Source organism: Gadus chalcogrammus, unplaced genomic scaffold (genome assembly GCF_026213295.1).
Source record: "Gadus chalcogrammus isolate NIFS_2021 unplaced genomic scaffold, NIFS_Gcha_1.0 GACHA102, whole genome shotgun sequence".
Lineage (NCBI taxonomy): Eukaryota > Metazoa > Chordata > Actinopteri > Gadiformes > Gadidae > Gadus > Gadus chalcogrammus.
Window position 1 is genome coordinate 108,196 of NW_026613537.1, and position 26,782 is coordinate 134,977.

General features: G+C 42.2%; 1 protein-coding gene across 1 annotated transcript; it reads left to right on the plus strand.

The window, feature by feature from the left end:
- The first annotated feature begins 3,320 nt into the window (after positions 1-3,320).
- On the plus strand, positions 3,321-25,080 carry LOC130378800 (uncharacterized). Its single transcript, XM_056585425.1, has 16 exons — positions 3,321-3,516; positions 7,155-7,288; positions 7,909-8,192; positions 8,374-8,437; positions 17,721-18,004; positions 20,581-20,780; positions 21,323-21,427; positions 21,578-21,652; positions 21,787-21,855; positions 21,964-22,134; positions 22,565-22,895; positions 23,032-23,317; positions 23,534-23,767; positions 23,896-23,987; positions 24,295-24,399; positions 24,617-25,080. Exons 3-16 carry the CDS (start codon positions 7,995-7,997, stop codon positions 24,746-24,748), a joined length of 2,346 nt encoding a protein of 781 aa, XP_056441400.1. The 5' UTR covers positions 3,321-3,516; positions 7,155-7,288; positions 7,909-7,994; the 3' UTR covers positions 24,749-25,080.
- Positions 25,081-26,782: the final 1,702 nt, after the last annotated feature.

Consider the following 26,782-nt stretch of genomic DNA (forward strand, 5'->3'; position numbering starts at 1 on the left):
TACAACCTATTATTAAATATGTTTAGTACAGGTTTTCCTTTTTTCAGATGCAATAAAATCCCTTTAAATCAATAAAACCCCTTTTTGTTGCTATATCTTTGGTCAAATGATTAAGCAGTATTTGCAGGCTAATGTATCTTCAGGGCTTTGAAAGGGATAATGTTCAACTTCCGAATTAAATTAAATTCCGAATAAACTTCCATTAACTCCATTAACTTCCAAAGTCTGAGATTTGTCCTTTTACTTAACATGAATGGCGTTGAACACGGATATATAACACACATATCATTGAAATAGCTGTAACAGGCACGGACGTATTGATTACCTGAATGATTATGGGAGACCTGCGTAATTTTCATAATATTGTTAATTGTCTAATATTAACATTTCAGTTGCGTTGGTAGGTATTTCATTTTCATTTGCTTCTTTAGCTATGTATGACAGGGTTATGCTTAGCTATGTATGACAGTTGACAATGTTGGTGTATTACAATTCATTATTTGGGTAGGCTACTCCAACTTCGTTGCTGGTCGATATGTAAACATTTACTTTTATATAAATTATTGATTGCATTTTTCGTAAATAGTTAGTTGGAAGGAATCTGTTTCTTAAGCAATAACATTGAACTGAATTGTTTAGGCCTACATACGTTTACTATGTTACTATGGTATTATATGGAGCAATCTTACATATTTATGAAGTTTCCAGATCAATAAAGTTCTCTCTTTTTATTTGAACTGCCTGTATGTCCTCTTGATTATAGTATTACAGTGTGTACCTTGGTTATCAGCTATCATAGAATGGTGTCCAAATGGCTGCATGTGTAAGAAATAGGATTTGAACCAAGTGTTACAATAAAAAAAGCTTTTATTACAAGACCCCCCACCCCAAATTTTAACAAAACACTTTTTTGGGCTGTTTGGCTGGGGCAGAAGAGTGGAAGGGGAAACAAAGACAGGTAGCCAAAGAAGAAGTAAGGAAAGGAATGAGAGGAAGAACAGTGAAATGAATGAACAGTGTGATAAACCATATGATTACCAAAAAAGTTATAATTACTGATTTATCAAATACGCAGAGAAGAGCATCATCGAATAAAGATTAAGGACCTGGATTATATTTTACAGTATTGAAAACTGTTGAAATTACAATTCAGAGTGGAGAAGGCTGAAGGCATTGGTCCTAAAAGTGTCAGTTTCACCCACTCTGGATTATCGCTTCAAAAGACTGTGAAATGCTTTTTAAAAAAATGGTAATAATTCAATACGTGAAGATTTGGTGATAGAGGTAAAGCATCTTCTTTTAAATATTATAAGCCTTGGTTTAGTTATTCAGTTCTGTTGGATTCCAGCCCACCATGGAATATATGGCAATGAAATTGCTGATAAATTAGCTAAAAGATACTAACCTAATTAGAAGAATTTAACCTTAAGTATATACATTTTTTATTTTTTATTTTATTTATTCATTTCTTTTGTTAGTTTGTTTTATTTTGTTTATTTTGTTTCGTTAGTTTGGTTTTTTCTTTGAATTTATTTTTATGATTTAAACTTTATCATTTGCCAACGTCCTTGTCACAAACTCCTGTGTAGTAGTCCAGTAGGTGGCGGTATATGGGGAAAAACTATGATCCTCCACTAAACTAGAAGAAGAAGAAGATCTCTGCATCCGGTACGTCACGGACTAGGTCACGTGTCTTGGCCCCATAACGCGGAAGCAAATCGCTCCTGTATGTTACCCTGCGCCACTGAGCAGTTTGTATAGGAATGAATGGGCGGCCATTTTCCAGTCTGTGGTCCATCCTTTATTATGTCCATGATTCATTCCTATGTAAACTGCTCAGTGGCGCAGGGCACAAGCGGGCACAAGCCCCCAGGAACACTGCATACTTCCGCAATCCACCAGTGCTCAGCGGCCAAGCCTGGTATTGCAGCTGTTTAAGCGGGCTGCGAGGGGTCCCTCAAATCATGGGACCCAGAAGTAGATATGTCCGTTCACTCCAATACAAGTGGGGAACAGGAATGTGTCTCCGCAAAAAATGTCTGGATATCAAACAAAGGCTCATAATTTCCTTCATGCCATGTCCTAAAAAAAATTATGTTTTTTCTTTTCAAAACGCCACCTCAAGCGTTTTAGTAGCCGTTATCTCGCTGGGGAAGGGGTGTGCAGCTGAAAGGAGTCGTAGTGAAACAAATGGCATCCGAGAGGGCCTAGTTCAGTGCTCCGTTAACGTGTCCGATTTTTGGACTGGTTCATCTGCTGCTCAATAACTCTCACGGTCCTCTGCTTGCGATCATTGTGATTCATCATGTATTGATCCATTTATTCAAAAGATCCAAAGACAAAGAACATGTGCATTACTGTATCATTTTATATTGTTGTTGGACCGGAGTGGGGGGGTGGGCACGCCTGCGTTCTATATTTCTGCATCCGGTACGTCACGGACTAGGCCACGTGTCTTGGCCCAATAACGCGGAAGCAAATCGCTCCTGTATGTTACCCTGCGCCACTGAGCAGTTTGTATAGGAATGAATGGGCGGCCAGTCCGTGGTCCATCCTTTATAGAGTGGCGAAGTCACGCCCCTTCCGGTAGGGCTCATGGGACCTATGAGATCGAAAAATATGAATGGGTGTCAATGGAGAGAAAATAATTATTTTCTGGTCCCGGTCTTTATATGCCCTGGATTACACATATGTTGTTTGTGGATTTAAAGGATAATTTTTCATGCAAAGAGTTCAACCGTTTTTTGTGCAATTGTTCAGATAAAGGCTGTAGAGAAAACACAACGAGAAAGACTACACGGCTCGTATGTGACGTCACGCTCCCTGCGACTGGCGCGGAGAAGACCGACAATCTTCCCATCGGCATAACTGAAACTCTGCACGTGCCCCGACTTATAATGGTTTTCACCTCTTTCGATGCTTTTATCCTCCCCTTGGAAACAGCGGTGAAGTGGGTCAGAGAGATCGCCATCTCTGTGCCGAGTTCCAAGGGCGGGTGTGGTGACGTATATCATATGCGTCGAGAGCAGCGAAGAGCTGTAGTTCACAAAGCGGCCTCACATAAAACCTAAAATTATCAAACTTCTTCACGAACATTTTTAGTTTTCTTTGCATGAAAAATTATCATTTAAATCCACAAACAACATATGTGTAATCCAGGGCATATAAAGAGTGGGCCCAGAAAATAATTATTTTCTCTCCATTGACACCCATTCATATTTTTCGATCTCATAGGTCCCATGAGCTCTACCGGAAGGGGCGTGACTTCGCCACTCTATTATGTCCATGCTCTGGCAGCATCAATAGACGGATGAGGAAGCCGGATCCAATACGTCATAGGCCACGCCCACTGGATACAAACGCAGCGCGGGAGTCAGATGAGGTCAGGAACACATGGCCGTCCCGTTGCTAGAACACGGCAGCGCCAAACATTTCACTGACGACTGCTTCCTCAACTTGGGCCAATACAGAGCTGGACTTGCTCAACGTCTGAAAATCAAGTCAAACCTCGACAAAGTAAGTTAACTAACGCCATATCATTGTGTTGCTGTACTGTATATAGTAAGTAAGTAAGTAAGTAAGTTTTATTTATAGAGCACATATACACACAGCATACACTGACCAAAGTGCTGTACAATAAGATAAAAATAATAATGATAATTAAAAATAACAATAATAATAATTATAATTATAATAATAAATAAAGATAAAAAAGTGAATAAAATACAACAACACAACAATATATAGAGGTCATAGTAATACAAAGGGGGAACATTCATTTCCAGGGCATACCACACAGACATGAACAGGAGGTAGGCTAAAAGGTCAAGGGGCAAGGAAGGCCATGGAGTAGAGGTGGGTTTTTAGCCTAGATTTGAAGGCAGAAATGGAGGGGGCGGATCTAATGTCCAGGGGGAGCTGGTTCCACAGACGTGGAGCAGCAATGGCAAAGGCTCTATCACCTCTCTGCTTGAGCCGTGAGTGTGGCACAAACAGAAGCCCTTTGTTAGAGGATCTGAGGGACCTTTGGGCAGAGTGGGGCTGAACAAGCTCAGTGATATAGGCCGGGGCCAGCCCATTGAGTGCCTTATAAACAAATAAAACAATTTTAAATTGGATCCTAAAAATAACTGGGAGCCAGTGCAAGGAGGCCAGAATGGGTGTGATGTGCTCGTGCCTCCTGGTGCCAGTTAAAAGACGCGCAGCTGCATTTTGGACCAGCTGCAGACGTCTGAGTGAGGATTGGGGGAGGCCAAGGTAGAGGGAATTGCAATAATCCAGCCGTGAAGTAATAAAGGCATGGATAACTATCTCAAGGTCGTTGTGGGATAGGAAGGATTTGAGGCGGGAGATCACTCTGAGCTGGTAAAAACTATTTTTGACTACAGTGCTGATCTGTTTGTCAAGACAAAGTTCAGAGTCGAGGATGACACCAAGGTTTCTGGCATGGGGTTTGACAAGAGGCGTGAGGTGACCTAAGTTTGACAGTGCAGTGTGTCTTGCCTTGGAGGGACCAAAAATGATGACTTCAGTCTTGTCACCATTTAGCTGGAGGAAGTTGTTAGCCATCCAGTTTCTGATGTCTTCAAGACAGACCAGGAGAGATTGGATGGAGTCCCTAGATTTTAAGGGCAAGTACAGCTGCGAATCATCGGCATAGAGGTGAAAAGAGATCTTATGCTTTCTAATAATGTCACCCAGTGGGAGCATATACAGGCTGAAAAGCATGGGACCCAGTATGGACCCCTGGGGGACCCCATATGAGACAGGGGCGGATGACGATGAGAACTGACCAATAGAGACAGAGAAAGTCCTATGTTTAAGGTAAGAGCTGAACCAGAGTAGTGCAGTCTCCCTAATGCCCACCTGCTGGTCCAGGCGAGTGAGGAGGATGTTGTGATCGACAGTATCAAAAGCAGCACTGAGGTCAAGTAGTATTAAGATGGCATTATCACCAGAGTCGAGAGTGAGGAGGAGATCATTGGTTACTTTGAGCAGGGCTGTTTCGGTGCTGTGAAGGGATCTAAAACCTGATTGAAGAGGTTCAAGTATGTTGTGGGTGGTCAGAAAGGGAGTCAACTGAGAGAGAACAGCTTTTTCTAGGACTTTGGAGATAAACGGAAGCTTAGAGATGGGACGGTAATTTTTCAGGCATTTAGCATCAAGGTTGTGTTTCTTTAACAGGGGTTGGACAACCGCATGTTTAAAACATGAGGGGACAGTGCCAAATGTAAGGCATGAGTTTAGAATTATTTGAATTGAAGGGCCAACTGCATCAAAAACATCCTTAATGATAGAGGAGGGAATGGCATCATGGGGGAATGCAGTGGGTTTCATGTGCAATACTAATTCCTGCAGTTCAGAGAGAGAAATGGGCTGAAATTGGTTAAAAATAACTGGTGTACCAAAGTAATCAGGTGGAGTGGGTGATGAGGAGGGGGTAAACAATGATCTGATGTTCTCTATTTTGATAATGAAAAACTTAAGGAATTCCTCACAGGTAGCAGTAGATACATCAGCAGCTGGGGAGTTAACAGGGTTGATAACAGAGTTAATAGTGCTAAATAAAATGTTTGGTCTGTTTGAGTGTTTACTGATCAAATCAGAGAGGTGCTTTGCCCTGGCTTTTTTTGCTGCAGCCTGGAAAGCAGCTAAGGCAGTTTTAAAAATTTCAAAGGAGACAGTAAGGTGATCCTTTTTCCATTTTCTTTCAGCTTTACGACAGGCCTGCCTGAGAGAGCGGGTGGCCTCATCCAACCTATATCGAGATTTTAGTTTGGGGCGGATGTATGTGAGAGGAGCTACAGAGTCAAGTATGGAGGAGCAGGAAGAGTGGAAAAGGCTGACTAAATCATCTGGGCTGGAAGAGGATGATGCTGCTGTTGCAATGGTAGAAGCAACAGTTTGACTGAGAAAGCTATCAGAAAACTGGGCTGCAGTAAGAGAGTTTATATGGCGAGAGTAATGGCCTTGAGCTCTAGTAGCTGGCAGATGATTGGAGAGGGTAACATCAAACATAATAGGTCTGTGATCAGAGAAAGTGGCATCCTCAATTACAATATTATCAACAGAAAAACCATATGATAAAATAAGGTCAAGTGTATGTCCCAGTAAATGTGTAGCTTTGTTTATATGTTGAGTGAGACCAAAGGCATCTATTAAACCACAGAATTCATTGACCATGGGTCTGTCTGGACAGCAGACATGGATATTAAAGTCACCAAGTATGAGCAGACGATCGTACAATGACACAAAATGGGACAAAAAGTCAGAGAATTCTGTTATAAAGTCTTTGTCAGGCTTAGGGGGTCTATAGATCAGAACACAAACCAGTGGGGACGTGGCAGAATATGGTTACCTTGTTAGCATTATAATGTTGCTTTAGCATTAGCGCTACAGCTAACAGCCAAGTTATTGTCGCTAATGTTAAGTAAGGTAGATAGCATCAGTTATGTGTGTAAATACCATGGACCTATTAGAGAAAGGACAGCGGACTAATACATGGCCGCCCATTCATAACTATAAATACACGCACTGTAACTCGAGTGTGCACCTCAGCAAGCAAGGGGCATCACACGAGAATGGGCACAATTCAACAAAGGGGCTACAGGCACTGATCTCTACTGCTTGGATACCAAGGGAATGCAATGTTTAACAATGTCTGCTCACCATTCAACAAACTAATACAACTGTATTCTACCGGCCACTGGACCGCAGTAGTTCTAGCGTTTTACTGATGAGGAGATGATCGACCTGTTAAACTCATCCTAAATACATATGGTGCGTTCCAGGCAACCCCTGTTTTCGCACCCTTCTACCCTCTTGTACTCCCAGTTATAACTGGTTGTTTACGGGCTAAAAGTGTACCTGAAACGCACTATTATAGGCATGTTTTCCCCTTCACACCTGATTCAAATCAAAGGGTTATTAGCAGATTTCTGAAGCGCTTGATGTCATGGTATCGAGTTGATGAGATGAACTATAAAATATGTAAACAAATCAAGGATGTAATATCATTTCATAGAACTCATTTTAAGTATTAGGCTAATGTATTTCACTAAACATGCTTATCTTATATCTTCTTACAACTTGCTGCTGGACTATATACAATGTTACAAATTGAGTACTAATTTAACTTTGTTGTCTCTACGCAGGCCAGCTCATCAAGTGCTTCCATTCAGCAGCTTCTCTCAAGGGATGTCGCCTGCCAGACATAACACCTGGAAACGCATACTTGTAGGCACACAGCTATCCTTAAAGTCTTTGCAGCCCCATTTTAAAAGTGAAGGTGTGTACTTTCCTCATTGAGCCTTTTTTTTTCTTTGATGTAGTAGATTCTAGATGGCATAGATTCTAGGCTGATGCTAGATTCTATCTGCGCTAAAAAGCCTGGTCCTCTTTTGAAAAGCATCAGGACCAGCGCCCTGCTAAAACACGAGTCAAACTTGGGAGTTGCATTTCAAAGATGGAATCAGTCAAGAGCCCAGAAGGGTTTCAAGACAGATGCCACATGAGCTGGTTTATCATTCTCAAACATCAATGAATTCATAATGTATGAATGTTAGCTGATCAGCTTAGAGGGAAGGACACGTTGCTTTTTAGTGTCCAAATATAATTATTGTGCTTGCCTCGCATGTCATGTTGTGATCAGATCACTTTGCGCTAGTGTTCGTTGAGTGTCCTTAACCTGGCCCACCACTTGAGCTTTGAGTCTATGGAGGAGGGTGCTGGAGGAGACGTCCCTCTCCAAAACTGTGAATCTTTGTAAGCAGTACACATTTTAAACCCTCTGTGTCAATGTTGCATTCATTTAAAGAGTTTCTTTCACTTGTACAAATACACAATGCCTCCCTTTATGCAAATAATGTATCAAAACGATTACTTTTTCCTTTTTTTCTCCCTCTGCAGAAGACTTCGATGCCTTTGGAGACCGTAGAACGTAGCGTGGCGCCACCTCAGAGAGTCTGGGTGTGGTCGCCCCTGGCTCCTCCCACATGTCCAGTCACAGCGGGGAGCTGAAGATTCTGAGCGTCTACGGAAAAGGGGAGGGCCCACTGGCGGAGGACGGCCATGGCACCCTCTTCACCGCGTCAGAAGTGGAGGCCCTGAACTCGCTGTCTGCGGACCACAGCGCGGCCAAGAGCCTGGAGCGCGGCGAGCGGCTGGTCTGCCGCGAGGAGCTGAGTGTGCAGGTTGGAAATAATCTTCTCATTCGCCATCCAAAAGAGAGGCTTCCTCTGTTACAACTCCAGCACACACCCTTATAAAGCATACACCTTTCATGAATCAATGAGTCGTAAGTGGGGATTAACAACTATTCTGTGCCAATGAAAGAATGTCTTTTCTGTGTTTCCTTCTTTATGTGGAAAGCAGCAGACCCCAGACACCATTTCAATCAAGGTTGAAGAGGATATTGGTGGAGGCATGCCTGCTGTAGGTTAGTAATACACATTGCATACATGCAAGCAAACAACCTGGATCAACTGAGAATGTACTGGATTCTAACTGCGCTGAAAAGCCTGGTCCTCTTTGGAAAAGCATCATGACCAGCGCCCTGTTAAACACGAGTCAAACTTGGGAGTTGTATTTCAAAGATGGAATCAGTCAAGGGCCCAGAAGGGTTTCAAGACAGATGCCACATGAGCTGGTTTATTATTCTCAAAGATCAATGAATTCACAATTTATGAATGTTAACTGATCAGCTTACAGGGAAGGACACGTTGTCACTTGTGCTGTGTTCCAATAACCATACTTCCATGAGTACCCTTAAACGTAGTACACTATCCACACTCACTAAGTGCGCTATTTTTCAGAGGTCAGTGTTGTTCCAAATCGAATGCTCCGTGGTGCACTAACCGGAAATTACGATCACGACTGCTGCCGCGGCTCCTCCCCCGCAATAAACATCCCGCTTTGATCGGTGAACTCTTTACGCCTAGCAGCTATGAAAATCTATAAAAACTACAAAATGACTCCATTAATGCAGGCTATGTGGAAAATGCGCAGACTTTGGCTTAGCCTGGTTCCGCCCTCTTCCGCTACCTAGCTAAGAGTGCTGCCGTTGTTGAGTACGAAATGTGTAAATCGATCCACACTTCGCCATTTGACCGTTTTGAGTACAACATCCGGGTCCTTTCAGTACACTTGTTTTCGCCCGATCTGAATCGGAACGCCCTACGTACTCATACTAAGGCTAGTAAGTACGGATAGTATGGATATTGGAACACAGCATTGTCATCGTCAAAATAGAATAAGTGCGCTTGTCTCTCATGTCATGTTGTGCTCAGATCATTTTGCGCTGGTGTTCGTTCAGTGTCCTCCACCTGGCCCCTGCTTGTGCTTTGAGTCTAGGGGGGAGGGTGCTGGACATTGGCGTCAGTTTGGTTTGAAATGTGCTGGGGACAGAGACGCATTCGGAAGTGCATTTTTAGAAGTGCTGGCTACAATGAGGATGCACTCCTGTTTCTCTCTTTAGAATAGGAATAGAATAGAATAGAAATAGAATAGAAAGCCTTTTGTCATTGCACGAGTCAAGTACAACGACATTTTTAGTAAGCTTTCCCAATTGGTGCATTCGAGAAAATAAATAAATAAATATATAAATAGAACAAGAACAACAGTATACCAAATAGAAATGTAAATAATGTATAATAAATAATAAAGTAAAGTAAAGTACAATACAGCAGTGGGAGGTTAGGGGGGGGTCAGTCAGTCGGTGGTCAGTGCATGTGTGTGTTCAGGGTGGATACAGCTTTTGGGAAGAAGCTGTCTCTGAACCGTGAAGACCTGGTTCTGATGGACCTATAGCGCCTGCCAGAGGGCATCAGGTCGAACAGGTGAAAGCCAGGGTGGGAGCTGTCCTTTGTGATTCTCTCCGCTCTGCTTAGGCAGCGGGAGATGTATATGTCCTTCAGGGAGGGGAGGGGGCAGCCAGTGATCCTCTGTGCGGTGTTTACTAGGCCTGCAGCGGATTCGAATTGTATCCGAATCCGTTCGGTTCGTTTACCACAGAGCATTCTGGAGATCCGCGGATTTCGGTTTAATTGAAGGCATTGCCTTATGTAGCGTATTTTGCCTACTGTAGCCTACGTCCGATACAAAAGGGTGTTTAGGACCCAGCGGAATGCATTCTCTCCAGTGCTGCCCGAGCCAATGAGGTAGCTGTAATAGGTTGTTTTCTGAAGTTCAAGCGCACGATTCCTAAATTTAAAGAAAGTAATTGATACAATTACAGGGGTTTTTCTAGAATTAATTCACAAGGGGGAAAACCGAGCTGGGGGGAAGGTGTGGAAGGGGCGGTTTACCCCCCTTTCACGGTGCGGAGCTTTTGAAAATTTGAGGTAGAAATGTAACATACCTGCAGTAGAGAACAAGTTCATTGGTGGTGGATATGTCCACCGTCTCATCACACATGAGCCCCAAAAAGGGGCTGTCCCTGACCGTCGCCAGTGTCTCCTCCTCAACCATGGCTGCAATAACTGCCAGGAACTCATTGGCGATGGTAGTGCTTGTGTAGGTGGCATTGGCTCCCACTTGTAGTGGACGGAGGACTTCACAACCTGTTGAAAGTCATTAAACGATGGAAGTGGGAAATCAAACCATTTCCTATAGAACAGCATCTAATAACAGCAGGTCAATTATTTATTTCCACATATAAGCTAAATTTGCCCTTACCTAACTCTGATCCGGCAAACTTGATCATGTCTCTGAAGTTCGTAGTGTAGGGAATTTCTTTCTTGGCTAGGTGATAGACGAGCTTCATTGCTGCTTTGATGGCCTCTCGGTTCATGGAAACCTGGAGGATCATAAGTAAAAGCGGTGAAAACCTTAATAATGATGGGTCGATTAATTTTGGTTTTGAAGTTGGGAATGTTTAAAACAGCTTGAATATCAATTTGATCCTCACCATATCTGCCATGGCCTGATTGATTCCCCCGTTCACCTCCGCAGCCAAGCGTTTCTGTTCTTTAAGGGAGGCTCCAGTATGTTGTTCCGATTTATGATGACGTAGCACATGGTCCTTCCGGAGGCTGGTGCATGGAACAACACTCCAGATGTACTCTCCGTTCCTCTGACGCTGTCTGTGCCTCTTGCACACAGTGCACATCATTCCAGTTCGGTCGTTAACTGGGTACAGCCAGGTGTAAGGCTTTTTTGCCCACTCGTCCTGGTATCCCACTAGATGGCCTGAATTCTTCTTCCTGAAATTTTTATTTTGAGGGAAAATTAAAAATGTTAAAAAAAACAACATGAGGAATAGAGAAATGTTGATTGCCTTGGTGTTGACCCTGGGTCTTGGTGAATTCTTTCAGTACATGGTGGTTAAGTGAAATCTACCATAATTTGAAACTTATAAACACTCAGAAATGATAAACATTGAAGAGAAAAAGAATAACAATCACTGATAAAACCCATACTACTGGTTATCTCCCTCTGGAACGAAATATTGTTTTCTGATTGGCTAATGTGGTGTACATTAAGTTCGTATAGCCGCCGGACACCTTGGACGTAGTCCCAGTAGCCGTTCCATATCAATGCTCTTGAATGGTTACCATTGACAACCAACGTAACGTTTTTTTTTTTCTTCTCTAACGGGAGCACTAGGCTTCAAATCAAGAATTCATCAGGTTATTATGCATATTAAGTTTCCTAAAGATAAAGGAAATTCTAAATAATATTAATAATAATAAAAACATTTTTGGATGTTGTTAACGGGAGATAAGCGGGATAACAGCCTTCGAGCTGTAAAGTTCTACAAAGCTAATGGACTTCCCGCGCGTCGTGGAGTTTTTTTTCTTGCCAGAAAAAGATCAAGTGGTAATAACTTACTTGAACCTTTGCTTGAACTCCATCCTTTTCTCTTCTTGCCTTTCAAAGGAACATTCGTTTCCTTCATTTTCTCCAGTCATCTGGCTGTCAAACACGCTTTCGCTGGGCGCGGTTGAGTCTTCCAGTAACGCCCCTCTGGATCCCTCGCCGACGATTGCTCCTTCAATGGAGCCTTCAATCGCTCCTTCAATGGAACCGATCTCGCTTCCGCCATATCTCTTAGGTTCCTGACAGTAAAACGACGTGATCTTCTTCTGCCCCAGACAATCCTTGCGTTTCTTCACCCCGCGGCACGACATTTTAAAAACACTTGGTTGATTTACCGATCCAGGCCAATCAGGAGGCGCCTGAGGCTCACGTGCACACGTGAGCCTCTCTGTTGTGCTGCGCGCTCGCTACACAGATGCGAACGCGGTTAGGAGCACGTCTGTCTCCTGTGCGCGGTCTTGCTCGCTCGCTCTCCATTCCGGGAGATTTTAAGTAATTTAAAATTAATTTAATTTAAAATTCGATAAGGAGGCGCTGGGTTGAAACAAGGAGGCGCAGCGCCCCTCTTTCCCGGTTTAGATTAACCCCTGCAATTATATTCTAAATATACGGGAGATAAATACAAACGGGTGATAAGCGGGATAACGGCCTTCGAGGTCGACCGGTTCGATGGAAATAATGGACAGGTAGAGGCAACTCTGGCTTCATGCTGCGTTCGTCGCCAGAGTTCTAAACCTCGTCGGCCGTTATCCCTTACATGTTACACTCAGTGCACCATGTTTTCAAATGCATTTAGGGGAACATTTATTGCACAAAAAAGCCTTGCAAGTTATCTGATTGCAGTCAATTAACACATTGCAAATAGCCTGTGGGTCTCATTCATTTTTGTGTTTCTCCCCCAAACCCTCCGTCAAAAAAAGTCCGCCTTTTTACTATCACGGACATGATCCTAATCCGAACCGTATCCGAAACCGAGGCCCAAAACGGTTATCTGAACCGAACCGTGGACACACTGATCCGTTTCACCCCTAGTGTTTACCACTCCCTGGAGTTTCTTCCGCTCTGCCTCAGTGCACTGTGAAAACCACACTGAGATGCAGAACGTCAGAACCTTTAGTGCCGATAATGAAAGTTTCTGAAAGACGGCATAACCATGTAGCTAATTACTAAGGAATAAAATGTATACAAAATCTGTCTGGCACGTTTTATGAAGAAAACGTTTTCAAAAAGCATCGGACATATTACCCACTATGTTGTGCTCCATGTATCCAATGTCGACAACGTGACATGATATGGCTAAGCTAACAACATAAACAAGAGGAGCTAGGAAAGGAATTTAACTGCGTGTTTAAGTTCAGAAGGGCCAAGGTGTGGCTACACAAAGCACTACAAAAATCGTAGCCTATCACATCAGGAGCTGGCTGTTCTCAATTCACAACACGCATTCCATCAAAACTAGCCTACATCAGGCATTCTGACCAAAACTCATGAACTCCCCCCCCTGAATTATTCCAGAATTCCAGAATGACAAAAAGTCACTTAGTGTCAACAAGACTGACTCCACCGACTATCAATTGCAAGTTAAAACAGCCGACCACTTGAGTGCAAAAACACAAAAGACCTCGCCACAACACCAGCAAATCTTAAGCAATAAATATCGCGTCTTACCTTTATTTATGTGGCAGTGGTCTGCAGATGCATCCCGTGGTGTAGCATACCACAAATCCATTTAGTTCAACAGGTTATCATTCTGATACTGTCCATGGTACTAGCAACCTGCTCTGGTGCTTCTTACCTATGTATTCAGGCTAAAATGACTTGATTGCCTGATGCCTCATCATCCCAGCCAAAGAGTATTGGTATTATTAGTAATGGCTACTTGCCAAATCGAAAAAATAACTTCACAGTGTGTCTTTTTCCAATGTATTTGTTATCATTCGTAGCGTTGATCAGCAGAGAAATAATTTGCCAAAGTCGTTGACGCCGCTTAGCAACCGAATACGAATGTAGTCTACAGCATTGAGAAGAGCCGTGTAATAAGTAAGGGATAATGTATAGAATGCCGGTTATTATCGGGAAAATAAGCCCCAACAGGGCGAACAGGACACTGACGCGCAGCGAGGGTAATATGCTTCGGGGTCATCCCTATGTTCCCCGGGTTCTATGATCCCCGTTTTTCCCAAAAAGGGTCCTATGTTCCCCTGTAGCCATACATACCGGGGAGCATAGGACCCTTTTGGGGAAAAGCGGGGAACATGGAACCCTTTTCTGGGAAAAGGGTCCTATGTTCCCCGCAATCTATCAATCTTTAAAGATATTTAAACTTTGACGCGACATTCGCGTGATGACAGGCAATCGGCTTTCAAAAGCCTGGCCACTGAGTGACATGTGTAACGTAACAGCCAATCAGCGTTCAACCGGCCAACTCAGTGCAGTGCAGTCCGGGTGAACTGCAGCATGGAGGAGAAAGTGATTGTTACCGTTTGCGACTCCCGGAGCACTTTATATGATAGTATATACTAGGGATGTTAAACGACTCGTTTTCTGTGAGTCGACGTGTAGGAGGCATAAATCGAAAAATCGATCGATTTCTTCTCTTTATTTCTGCAGCAGTTGCAGAGCTCAAAGGATCTGCGCATTCCTTTAAGACAGCGGCCCAGTTGGCCCACCCGTCCTATTTCAAAGGTTGCTATCAGGAGCACACCAATAATGCATTTTTTTAATGAAGTTAAGTTGATATAAAAATGATGATAAACAAAATATCAAAGAGCAGGATTGTGAACCTGTAAATTCCCAATAGGCAAAATGTGTCTGCGTTGTTTTAATTAGGAACGGCAGTTGATGATGCGCGCCTCCCCTTTGCAACGAAATTGTTTAAGTCGCACATAAAACCATTTAATTTAACAGAAGCTACACCCACTAAAACAGATAACCCAGTCCCCTCTACTACGCTCATGGGCAGCATATCTCCGGCTATCATCTTAGCTAGCAACCCGCTGATTCTTTTAGCCCGGCGGCTATCACAGGATCTCACCGTAAAGTTTGCGATGCTGCCTTGCTGGCTGAAAGGCTTGGGATCAGTGGTGTAGTCCAGGGTATACGCGGGTATACGGCGTATACCCACTTATTTTTCAGTCAGCATTGCGTATACCCACTTCTAAACCCCCCCAGATGCGCACCATTCAGTAGTATCTGCAAGCGAAATCGCGCACTTTTACCCGGTGAAGCCATGACCCACGCTACTCTGCAACTTATTGGCCAATACTCGCTGCCTTTACTGATTAGATTGGTTAACTGTAGGCATGATGACGAATGAGCCAATCGGAGGGAGAGAAAGGCGGGTCATGCCGAAGTAAATATCGCGAAAGACTAATTTACTTTTACAAGTTTACTTTAAATGATTTTCTATAATAATCCGGTAAAATGAAGCGAGCTATCCAAACAAAAATTTCATTTGACAATTTCAAACGTCCTCGCGAATCAATATCAGCCAGCAGCTCAGCAGTTAATGTTAGCGATCGTACACCGGTACAGTTACCGTCGACGCCCGCTCTGCCCCCCGCCCCCGTCGGAGAGGAGGCTGTTTGAGACCTGGTTGAAGAGCCATCGGGCTGCCTCTTCTGTGCGTTCTAGACAGTGCAGTGTGAAAACTCCTGCAGAAAGCAAGTCTGTCTGGAATATACTGTAGTATGATCATGGTTAGAAACCCAGTACTGGGCTCAGAGAGCATATCACAGTTGATGTGTTGTAAATGCATTTATTTAAAAAATTGAATTGAATTAAATATTGTTGTTTTGTTACATATTGTTTTGTTGAATAATTTGAATGATGATGTTCAATCATCATATGATATTTATATATATATTGATATTATACATATCTAACGAGATGATTGTTGTGGAAGAGAAATAATCTAATGTTTAATCTAAGGTGAAATATGAATAAGGATGCAGTATCACTGAAATGACTTTAGTATGTTATTTATTTAAATAACATACTACATAAGTAGTATGTTATTTAAATAAATGTTCAAAAAATTACTGAAACACCATGTTTGCCTCATCTATATTTTATTCATGCTGGCTGCCTGTGTGACCAGTAATACCTACTGCTCCTGATCAAGTCATGTTAATTTCATAATAGTGGCACACTCTGGCCCATGCTATGTGTTGCGAATCAGCTGTTCAAAGACACCGTTTACAAAAGAAATTACTGATTTGCCATGTGAGAGAATAAGTGTCATTCCAGGAATAAGGAATAGTTGTCTCTCACTAGTCTGTGGGCCAGTATTTATTTAGTCATTTCATAATCCTTCCTCCCTGAGATCAAGCAGCAGAAATTATGTGCCAATGTAAGTAAACTAAAAAGAGTAGTCTCAAATATCACTGTTTCTAAAAAAAGGGTGTTTTTCTGGGCTGCGTTAAAAAAAGGGCAAACATTTAGAGTATACCCACTTCTCCAGGGACCACTACACCACTGCATGAGCTGGTTTATTATTCTCAAAGATCAATGAACTCAAAATGTATAAATGTTAGCTGATCAGCTTACAGGGAAGGACACGTTGTCACTTGCTATTGTCAAAATAGAATAATTGCGCTTGTCTCGCATGTCATGCTCAGATCATTTTGCGCTGGTGTTCGTTCGGTGTCCTCCACCTGGCCCCCGCTTGAGCTTTGAGTCTAGGGGGGAGGGTGCTGGAGGAGACATCCCTCTCCAAAACTCTGAATCTTTGTCTGCAGTACACATTTTAAACCCTCGGTCTCAATGTTACATAAACATTAGGGCTGTAACAATAAACCAACTCACGATTCGGTTTGGATCAAGATTTTTAACCCACTGTTCGATACATCCCACGATTTTTTTTTAATCTTAAACAACACTTAATTGGAACACTGATCAGATTTGAACAGAAAGAATACTATTAATGTATCGCTACATTAATAAATAAATAACCAAAGATTGCTGTTGGAGGATGCTTGCAGGTAGGCAAAAACCCTCAACTAGTTTTGTGGTTTAGTCAAATATCCTATTATAGATTCTTATTAGGCTATGTAGCTTAATTAATGACATAATCAGGCCGGATAGAATGCAACATGTTTAATAGCCTAACTTTCAAATAGATGGGGAAAAAACATGAACGTCTAATTCGCGATAACGAGGCAGTGTGTGTGTGTGTGTGTGTGTGTGTGTGTGTGTGTGTGTGTGTGTGTGTGTGTGTGTGTGTGTGTGTGTGTGTGTGTGTGTGTGTGTGTGTGTGTGTGTGTGTGTGTGTGTGTGTCGTCAGCGAGTGAGTGGACGAGCGAGGAGAGCGAGCGGTAGCGTGTGCGTGTGTCTAGTGAAGAAACAAACGAGTCCGGTAGAATAAAGTACCCATCCTGTCAATAATCGGTGGCCGTTTCATTCCGACCTATAAGCAGACCAACTGCCGTTCAAAGCACACAAAACACTAGAGACAGGATCACACAGGCTATTTTTTCACATTTGTCCCACTCTGGATAAATGTCGTTCATATCGCATATGAGGACTTCGCAGGCTGTGGAGAAATGCAATCCTCCGTAGCCACGGAGAGCTGTCATCACAGAGAGGGCATCTCGTCGCAGACTTACGGCATCGATAAGAGGGGGCGGTGTCAGCAGACTATTACTTAAACAGATTATTAGCAAATTTCCATCTGACAATTTGACCGGAGAGTTAGAAAGGTCGTATCGCGCTTGTGCCTTCTCACACCGCGAGACAGGTTTGTTGTTTTGAGTGTCGTGATTCCGGTTTCGATATGCATATCGTTACAGCCCTAATAAACATGCATTTAAAAAGTTTATTTCATGTGTACAAATACACACTTCCTCCTTTTATGCAAACAGTGCATCAATACAATTACTTGTTCTTTTTTTCTCCCTCTGCAGAAGACTGCGATGCCTTTGGAGACCGTAGCACGCAGCGCGGCGCCACCTCAGAGAGTCTGGGTGTGGACGCCCCTGGCTCCTCCCACATGTCCAGTCACAGCGGGGAGTTGCGGATCCTGAGCGTCTACGGTAAAGGGGAGGGCCCACTGGCGGTGGACGGCCATGACACCCTCTTCACCTCGTCAGAAGTGGAGCCCCTGAACTCGCTGTCTGCGGACCACAGCGCGGCCAAGAGCCTGGAGCGCGGCGAGTGGCTGGTCCGCCACGAGGAGCTGAGTGTGCAGGTTGGAAATCATCTTCTTATTCAGCATCCAAATGAGAGGCGTCCTCTGTTACAACTCCAGCACACACCCCTAGAAAGCACACACCTCTATGATTTAATGAGTCGTAAGTGTAGCCTGGCTATTGCCAGACTCGTTGGTCTGGGGAAGCTGCTGTCATTTTCTTCAGCACAAGAGGCTTGATCAACGGGCCTAGTTCAACTGACTGTGTGTTGCTAGACAGGTTTCAAAACATTTGCGCTCATATTGCCAAAGAAGAAATAACATAATACAGACTAGGGCTGCAACTAACGATTATTTTAATAATCGATTAATCTGTCGATTATTTTTTCGATTAATCGATGAATCGGATAGAAAAAAATAAATATATAGGCTATATTTGAATTGCCGCATCTTTATTCAAAAACTGAACATTACTTCAAATTCACAGTGCAGACTGAAGTGTTAAAACACCAGTTTATTGCTCCAACGTCCCGGAACTATCAAAAGTAATATTAAATAATAAAAAGATTTAACAAACATAACTGGGATAACACAAAAAAAAAACATACAATGTATGATATACTTTTATATGTATATAAGGGATGTCCATGGTTAACCGGTCAAACCTATTGCTACCATTTTCGAGACTCCTTGAACTAGAACTTGTATTATTGCTTTAATTGCTGATAAGATGATAGTTCAAGATGGGACATTAAACGGGTCATAATTCTATCTTGACTATTTTATATTACTGGGAAAACAAGTTTTCACCAAAATCTCAATTATTATTATTTTTTTACTGCTGCATTTGAACGCATCAATCATATTACTGAGCCGACCTGAACACATCACATTTGACACTGTTTGTGACCATTGGTTAGTTATTTTTTTTAAGCTAACTAGCTCTATATCCTGCCGATTTTAACATGGATTTAAAAACTGCATTACTATTTTTAACTGAGGGGACTTTCTACACCGTCCGGTTGTGTGATTACTACCGCTGCTTTGAATGACTGTTGATGCACGCGGTGCCGACTCCGAGCCCGTCTGCACAACGTCTGCAGCAGCAGCAGCTGACAGAGTTTTCGGTTGGACTAGACGGATACTGAGTTGAAGGAGTTTTTTTAACCCAAAGACAGTGAAGGTTGTCGTGGCAATTTCTGTATCAGATATTGCGTCTAAGCAGATGAGATATTTAGATGCAAAAAGCACACAATACTGTTGACAATTAGTGGTTATATATATTTGTATTAAAAGTACGAACAAAGATACATCACAACATGCATCAACAAACAACATAACAGGCATACATTACAATAATCTGAGGCCCCAGATGGGAGCTCCTCTTTGCGTGTTACTTCATTCTCGGAAGGTACGCTCAGACAAGTCCACTGAGTCTTCCAATCAATGAGTTTTTATTCACTTGGGTTGGCATCTGGAGGGGGTGGTCCCCCAATACTAAAAGTCTTTGTTCACCAGATTGTTATCTTTACAGTTGAAGCTCCCCCCCCCCGAGGCTAAGGTGGGGTCGGCGGCCGTGACATGTAGCTCTCTGACTTTGTTTACGCTAGCCAGAGTGTTGAGGAAAAGGCCCATACTTCAAAGCATTGCTTGGGAGATGACACACGAAAAGATAGGAACAGGCAGGCAATAAAATGTATCACACGACTCTCGAACGTCCACACTTTAAATGACCCAAAAGGAGAGCAGAAGGCAGACACTATATAAAATTACACAGAATAGCAACAAAACTTAAATTCATATAGACCAAAACAATACAACATGTAGATTTTCCATCACAAGGTACAACACTTTTATGTAGGCCTACAGTCCAGTTTTAAGTTATGACCAAAATACAAGCTGTGGTCGCTCACACTAAAGCTCGCTGTGGGCGTGCATGAACCGTGAACCAACCTGTCCGCGGATGGCTGTAAACAGTGCTGCGCCTATGAGTAACTTATTAATCGCGCGACACAACGAATCGACGACCAAATTCGTTGCCAACGCATTTAGTAATCGATTTTTATCGATTCGTTGTTGCAGCCCTAATACAGACAACACTTTTTTTTACTTTATATTTGTATTGAATTTAGCTAGTGTTTTTAAATGTATCAGTCTAGCTAGCTTATGTTAATACACTCAGTTTACTAGCTAAATGCCATTAAACAATTACATACAATGCAAATATAAAGTTAGCAACAAGAATAAATGTCATTTGTAAAATAAGTGTTATCTGCTTAAAGCTAGGGTGGGTAATTTCTTTACTGTAATATTTGGCAAAACTGTCCTAATGGCCAGTCAGCTATATGTAGGTGAAGTGCTCTGAGAATATCTGCTCATAACTTTGCTCTCCCCTGCCTCTGTGGGCCGCACCCAAAAATTGCCACCGCTCATGTACACTTTGACCAATCAGAGCGAGGCTCCGATTCTCCGTTCTTATTGGCTGTGGGACTGTCCGGTCACCTTGGCAACGACGTTGGTGCGTCCCTGCGTGAGCGTTCACGAGCCTAGCGGTCTGACAGTTTTGTACTACTACGGCGGACAACAAATGAATAGCCATGTCTTCATCAACGGCCCATAAATTTCCCATTCCCCAGATACCATCAACTAACACCACTAAGACAGCGAAAAAAAGAGGAAAGACACTTGTTGAAAGGACAGCTACTAAAAGGGAGGCGGAGAGAGCTCGAAATAAAACCAGAGTAAACATCGGCGTGGCTTATGAGCGATGGAGAGAGTTACGTGACCTGAGAAACTTAAAATCGGACGCTGAGATGGCTACATTTCTTATAGACAGGTAAGGAATTGTGTTATCTCTCCATAGTATATTGTGATGAATATGTGAAGTGTCGGCTGGTATGGTTTTTACTAAGCAAAGCCATGATAACCGTTATATTACGGTTCTGTAATGTAACCATTTCAATACGGTTCTGTAGGATGTCTTGCATCAGCCCATGGTTCTTTTCCCGGTCCGTTTTATAGGTTAGTTATGGTCACACCAACCCTGTCGGAATAACACAGAGATTGTGCTAACACGTGGCCTAGGCCTCAACTCAACTGTGGATAATGTCCGAGTCACGTTTGTGTAAAAGCTACTTTGACGCAACTGCCAAGATAAGCACAGCGAGGGAAGTCTAGCATAAGATATTCCATGTATTGTTATAACGTTGTTGCAAGCTAGCAGCAGCCTAGCTCAGTTTTGCGATCGCTTTGAAGTGACGATTTCCTTGTGTGTAATCTGGCTTTCTGTGTTATTTTAACAAATATATATATATTTTTAATTCCGATAACGTTTTTCTTTGTTGACCAATCACTGTTGTGCTTCACCTGTTTTGGCAGTTATGAGAACCTCACATCCCCTACTTCATCCACACCATGCAAGCGCAGGAGAAACCTGCCTCTTCCCCAAGCTTCAAGCATTCATTCAGAGACACTCTTAGACAGGTGATCACTACCCCACCACCATTTTCCATTAACATTTCCAAAATATGAAATTGTGTACATTTATTTTCAGCTTCCACCTTTATAGAAGACAATATAGCCTAATAACTAATTTCAAAGATCTTTATTTCATAACACTATTTATATTCTCAGAGCCGATGACTTCTTGGATGCTGAAGATGTAGAGGACACCAATCCTGCCACTACCTTTCAAAGTATGGCTACAAGGTAAAGAAAGAACAGTGGAACAGTGGAAAAAGTTACTTCTGTATCAACTAATCAACATTAATACCTCTCCATTTATTGACTTCTCAAGTACTCAAATATGTTAATATTGTATTTCATTGTTTTTGTATTTTTAGTATTTCTCCACAGGTAAATGACATTGAAGTCATAACTGAAGAAGAATTTAATGACATCCGGAACTCTACGTAAGTGTGTCCTCGGATCTAGTGTTCACTTGTATGTTCCATCAAATCCCTGTATTATTGATGCACTACACTTTTTAAACTTAGCCCTCTAAAAAATCTCCTTCATAGAATTGGCTGGGCCGATAACACCTGGGAAGATGACAGTGGAGAAGATGACAGTTGGTACCCAGAAATGGAGATGGACAATGGGTCATCTTCAGAGGAGGAAGAAATGATGGGGGAAGACTGTGAATGCAGTGATGACAGTGACATCGATTACGTGCCTTATCTCTGTGTGCGGTACGTATAATAAATCAAATATCTTTGAGTGTTGTGACCCGTTTATCCATTGCTGGTTCTTGCTCACCGTAGCACATGATGCAACTAAATTACAACATGCAACTCAATTACGTCTATTTGCCATATCAGGTATTCAATTCAGTTCAATACAAAGCAAACAATTCCCATGACTTGGGACACGGTACAAAACTGTCAGCTGCCCCGAATTACATACACCATGCCAGGTGATAACCTAAATGCCTTCCCATGAACAATTAATCCACGCAGCAGTCAAAACATAAAACGGCATATTCCCCAAATAACACGAAAAACAATATTATAATTGCTCCAGCAACTTGCATGTTTGATATATCTGTATTGTGGTTCAGGCCTTTCAATATGCAAATGTTATTCCTAAACTCTGTAGCGTTTGTATATGTTGCTATCACAGGACTGGTGGAGCTCTCCAAAAGAGCAAATGGCTGGACACATTACCAGCTGTTGGTCTGGAGGAGACTGTTCATGACCTTGATGATGGACACAATTCCTCAGAAGTGATACCACCGCTACCAGAGAAGACCCAAGTCCTCTGCAAGGAAGATATAATTGGACAACCAGCTTCCATTGTCTACCATAGCTGTCTTAAACAGCTGGCTCAGTATCTTGTCTTACCAATCCCCAAGTGCAACACAAAGGACCCAGTAACTGATGCTGAATGTGGAGCACTTAGACCATTTGAGGTGAAAATAACTTCCAGGGGCACATCAGTTGTCGTGGAATGGGTGAGTACTTAGTTAGCAATAAAGACATACTGTAGGATCATATATTTCACTTTGAGGGCATAGTGTACACATGCTTTATTATCTATTTAATGACAGCTACTGCTCTGTGCTGTGTTGCTCTTTTTTCCTTTTTCAGATATGTCATCAGGGTCACAGTGTCTGGAGGTGGAACTCCCAGCCCACTCTAAAATATGGGATGCATGCAGGTGACTTCATGTTGTCCTCGAACATCCTACTCTCTGGGAACAACTACGGGAAGGTGGCTCTGCTGTTCAAATTCATGAACTTGGGAATAGTACACAGAACCACATTCTTTAAAATCCAGGACGCCTACTGCTTTGACGCCATCGAGGACGACTGGGATGACAAGAGGTCAGCCATTATTACCCGGCTGAAATCAAAGGACAGTGTAGTGGCCCTTGGTAAATTTGCAAATCCCTCTCCTACAAATATTACTCCTGCAGTCCTACACACAGCTGATTACAATGTGGCTCAACTACATTTGATTTATTTACTTTTTGTGTAATGTGTAATTTCATACTATGTTCACCTTTGACATTGATAAGTGAGAGAATGTGGCTTTTATCTATTATATCTGCAATGTTTATTTTTGTGTTGTTTTTTTTCATCTTTCATAGGTGACGGTCGTATGGATAGTCCTGGGTTTTCAGCACAGTACTGTACATACACAACGATGGACAACGACAGTAAAGAGATCATATCAATTGTCAATATTGATAAGAGGGAGACCCAGAAGAATTCGGTTATCATGGAGAAGGAGGCTTTCATCCGGACCTTTGAGACTCTCCACAAAGAGATTCGCCTACAGGAGTTTTGCACTGATGCTCATTCACAGATCTCGGCGCTCTTCAGTAAGTGCAAAGATATTTATGTGCATAATTTTACGGATGAAGTATTGCTCTATGTATTTCATGATTGATCATTGTCAAAATGTTTTAGCCTGCGTCTAACACATATCTGTTTGCATCCTTCCATGCAGATCCAACAAAAGGCAGGTTCAAGGACTCTGGTGTTCGACACACCCTTGACATCTGGCATGGATCAAAGAACTTGGGTAAAAAAATCCATGCAGTAAGTTCCTGACTTCGATTCTGTTATTGGTCCTTGATAATAGATTGTTATAATACCAAGTCGAACAACACAGTTTTTCCTACTTGATTTCTACTCATGTTGTTTATGTTAAAACAACTTCTTTGAGATGATGATCACAATGACTGAATGTAAAGGTCGTGCCATTTCCTGCCATTCAGTTATAAGCCAGGTGTCTACCACACAGATGGTGATTACATCAGGTTCCTGGTTCCAGAGAATTTGCCAAATCAACATTGATGACAAAGTCTGAGCTTTATTTAAATGTTATTTTCCATTCCGTGTCAAGGCAGGCCTTCGGAAAGGATGTTCAATTCTCCTTACCTGGAGTAAGGAGATATGCAACCATTTCTGGTATTGCTGTAAGACTGCACAGAACATTGATCAGTTCGGTGTAAGTATTGGTCTGTTTTGGATTTCACTTTGCGATTCCTGACCATTTATTACATTTTGATTTTATTGATAAATTGACTGGTTATTTTATTTTATATTTATTTTAAAAACTTGTACTAGCATTTATATAATGACAAAATAGGTATTATTTATTGTGTAAAAAAAAAAACACAATAAGAAATGATGCAGTTCTGTTCTACTGTGGGATATGTGGACAGGTCTTCTCCACCATGTTCAAGGAGAGCATGAGTGGGCCCTATCTTGCTGTGAACATGGCCCCTTGTCGGCCGACAGGGAGAAGGAGTGGATCCAGAGTGATTCTGAGGCCTTTCAGGTTCTGTCAGAAATAGTGCTGGATGAGCACTGGCTGAAGAATGTGGAGAAGTTCCTGAGTTTCAGGTAAGTAAACATTTTTTCATAAGAAGGTTATTGTAAGTGGCTAAGTCCTGCTATATGGGCATTTGAGATACAGTGCTCAGGCTAATGACTTGGCTGAGGTGCTTGCTATACACTGTCTTACACTTGTCACAATACTGGGCACATGGTGTTATAAACACTATTCATGGTAATGGCTCTTACAAGCATATCTATAACGCTGTATTCATGGCCACTTTCAAATGAGAACTAAAGTTATATTATATGTGTATAGATATGGGGTCATAGCGTATTCATCTGTTTCTTTTATTCTGTAAGGTCAACCGCTGAGCTGGAATCCTTCCATAATCATATACTGATGTATGCCAGCAAGCGATTCAGCTTTAGCCCACCTGTTTACAAAGCAGGCACCCTCTTAGCAGCGTTGGACTATAACCATCATGTTCACAGACCGGTGAAGAGGAAGGCTGATGGCTCAATAGAGTACGTTTTCAATAATTTTCATATACCGTATTTTCCGGACTATAAGTCGCGGTTTTTTTGTAGTTTGGCTTGCCCTGCGACTTATATTTCGAAGCGACTTATATGCCAAAATTGTGCGTACATAATCTTCGGCCGCAAGATGGCACCGTCATTCATTAGGCCTACAACTGAACGCTGCAAGCCTACTGCACCACCGAATAAATTATATTCTCGTCGTCATCGTCCTCAATGTCCTCCGGTTCAACCAAAGCTACCCCAGCCTTAGCTGCAATGTTGTACAACATAGCTGTCACACATATCACAGCGCATGACTTGGCCGGCGAAAACTGGAGCCCTCCGCTGGACTTGTGAGCGCAACTTCCACCTCCCGATCGTGCGCTCAGGTTTAGGACCGCGGCGCATACCCGTCCGGTGGAATCCCGGTGTCACTGAATTCGGTATACTCTCAACTACGAGTGGGACCGACACACCTATATTGCTATTGCAATTTTATTCAGTCTCTCCAGACTAAACGTTCTTGTTTAAATGTTTAAAAATAAATGCGACTTATACACCGATGCGACGTATATATGTTTTTTTCCTCGTCATGGAGCATTTTTTGACTGATGCGACTAATACTCGGGAGCGACGTATAGTCCGGAAAATACGGTATATCTATTTCAGATTTACAATATTCTAAGCTGCATGACTGATGTGGATACATTGAGACATTATTTCATCCTGTGTCAGGTACTGCAAGCTCTACAATAAAAAGTCAAAGACTTGGAGTCTATACACTGTGAAGGTGGAGAAGGACTACGGATACATGGCAGACCTGCAGAGTGCTATCCTAGAAGCCCGGCTGACATCAGACAAGGGTTTGCCAAAGACCAGAAAAAAAGGCCTAATGACCCACGGCAATATGGGGTTCTTGCAAGCATCCCACCACCCAGGACCTGTTGCAAACCCAATTCCACAGAGGAGTAGGTATGGAATGAATCCTGTTTGACATATTATCTACACATGATACAGTACATATCCCAAGTAAAGGGAAATTAAACACTTAGGAAAAGTAGTGACTTTATTCTTTCAACAGGGCAAGGAATGCAGTAAGAGACCTAGAAGAGATTGGAGGTCCCATACCAACTAAACTGGAGCTGACTGTAGGCTGCTGGGGGCTGTTTGGAATAGTATTACGCTGCTCACTTTTTGATTTTTGATATTTGTAAATATTCGATTTATTAGGTCTAAATGTCCTTCACAGTTTTGAATTATTTACACTTTGTTCTTATAAAATATATAAAAAAAAAAAAATAGGATTTTGTATATAGTTTTTTATGATAAATTTGTTTATAATTGACATATTTTCAATGCAGTTGCACGATTGTTCTGCTAAAAAGGCATTTTGTTATGTAGTGCTTTTATACTTATTTAGAATTTGCACTTGTGCTGCATGTAGTCATCGAAGGCCAGGGTGTTCCTGTGTGTGTGAGTTATTATCTTATTGTTTTATTATTTAATAAAAAAGCCCTCATCCTTTATCCAGC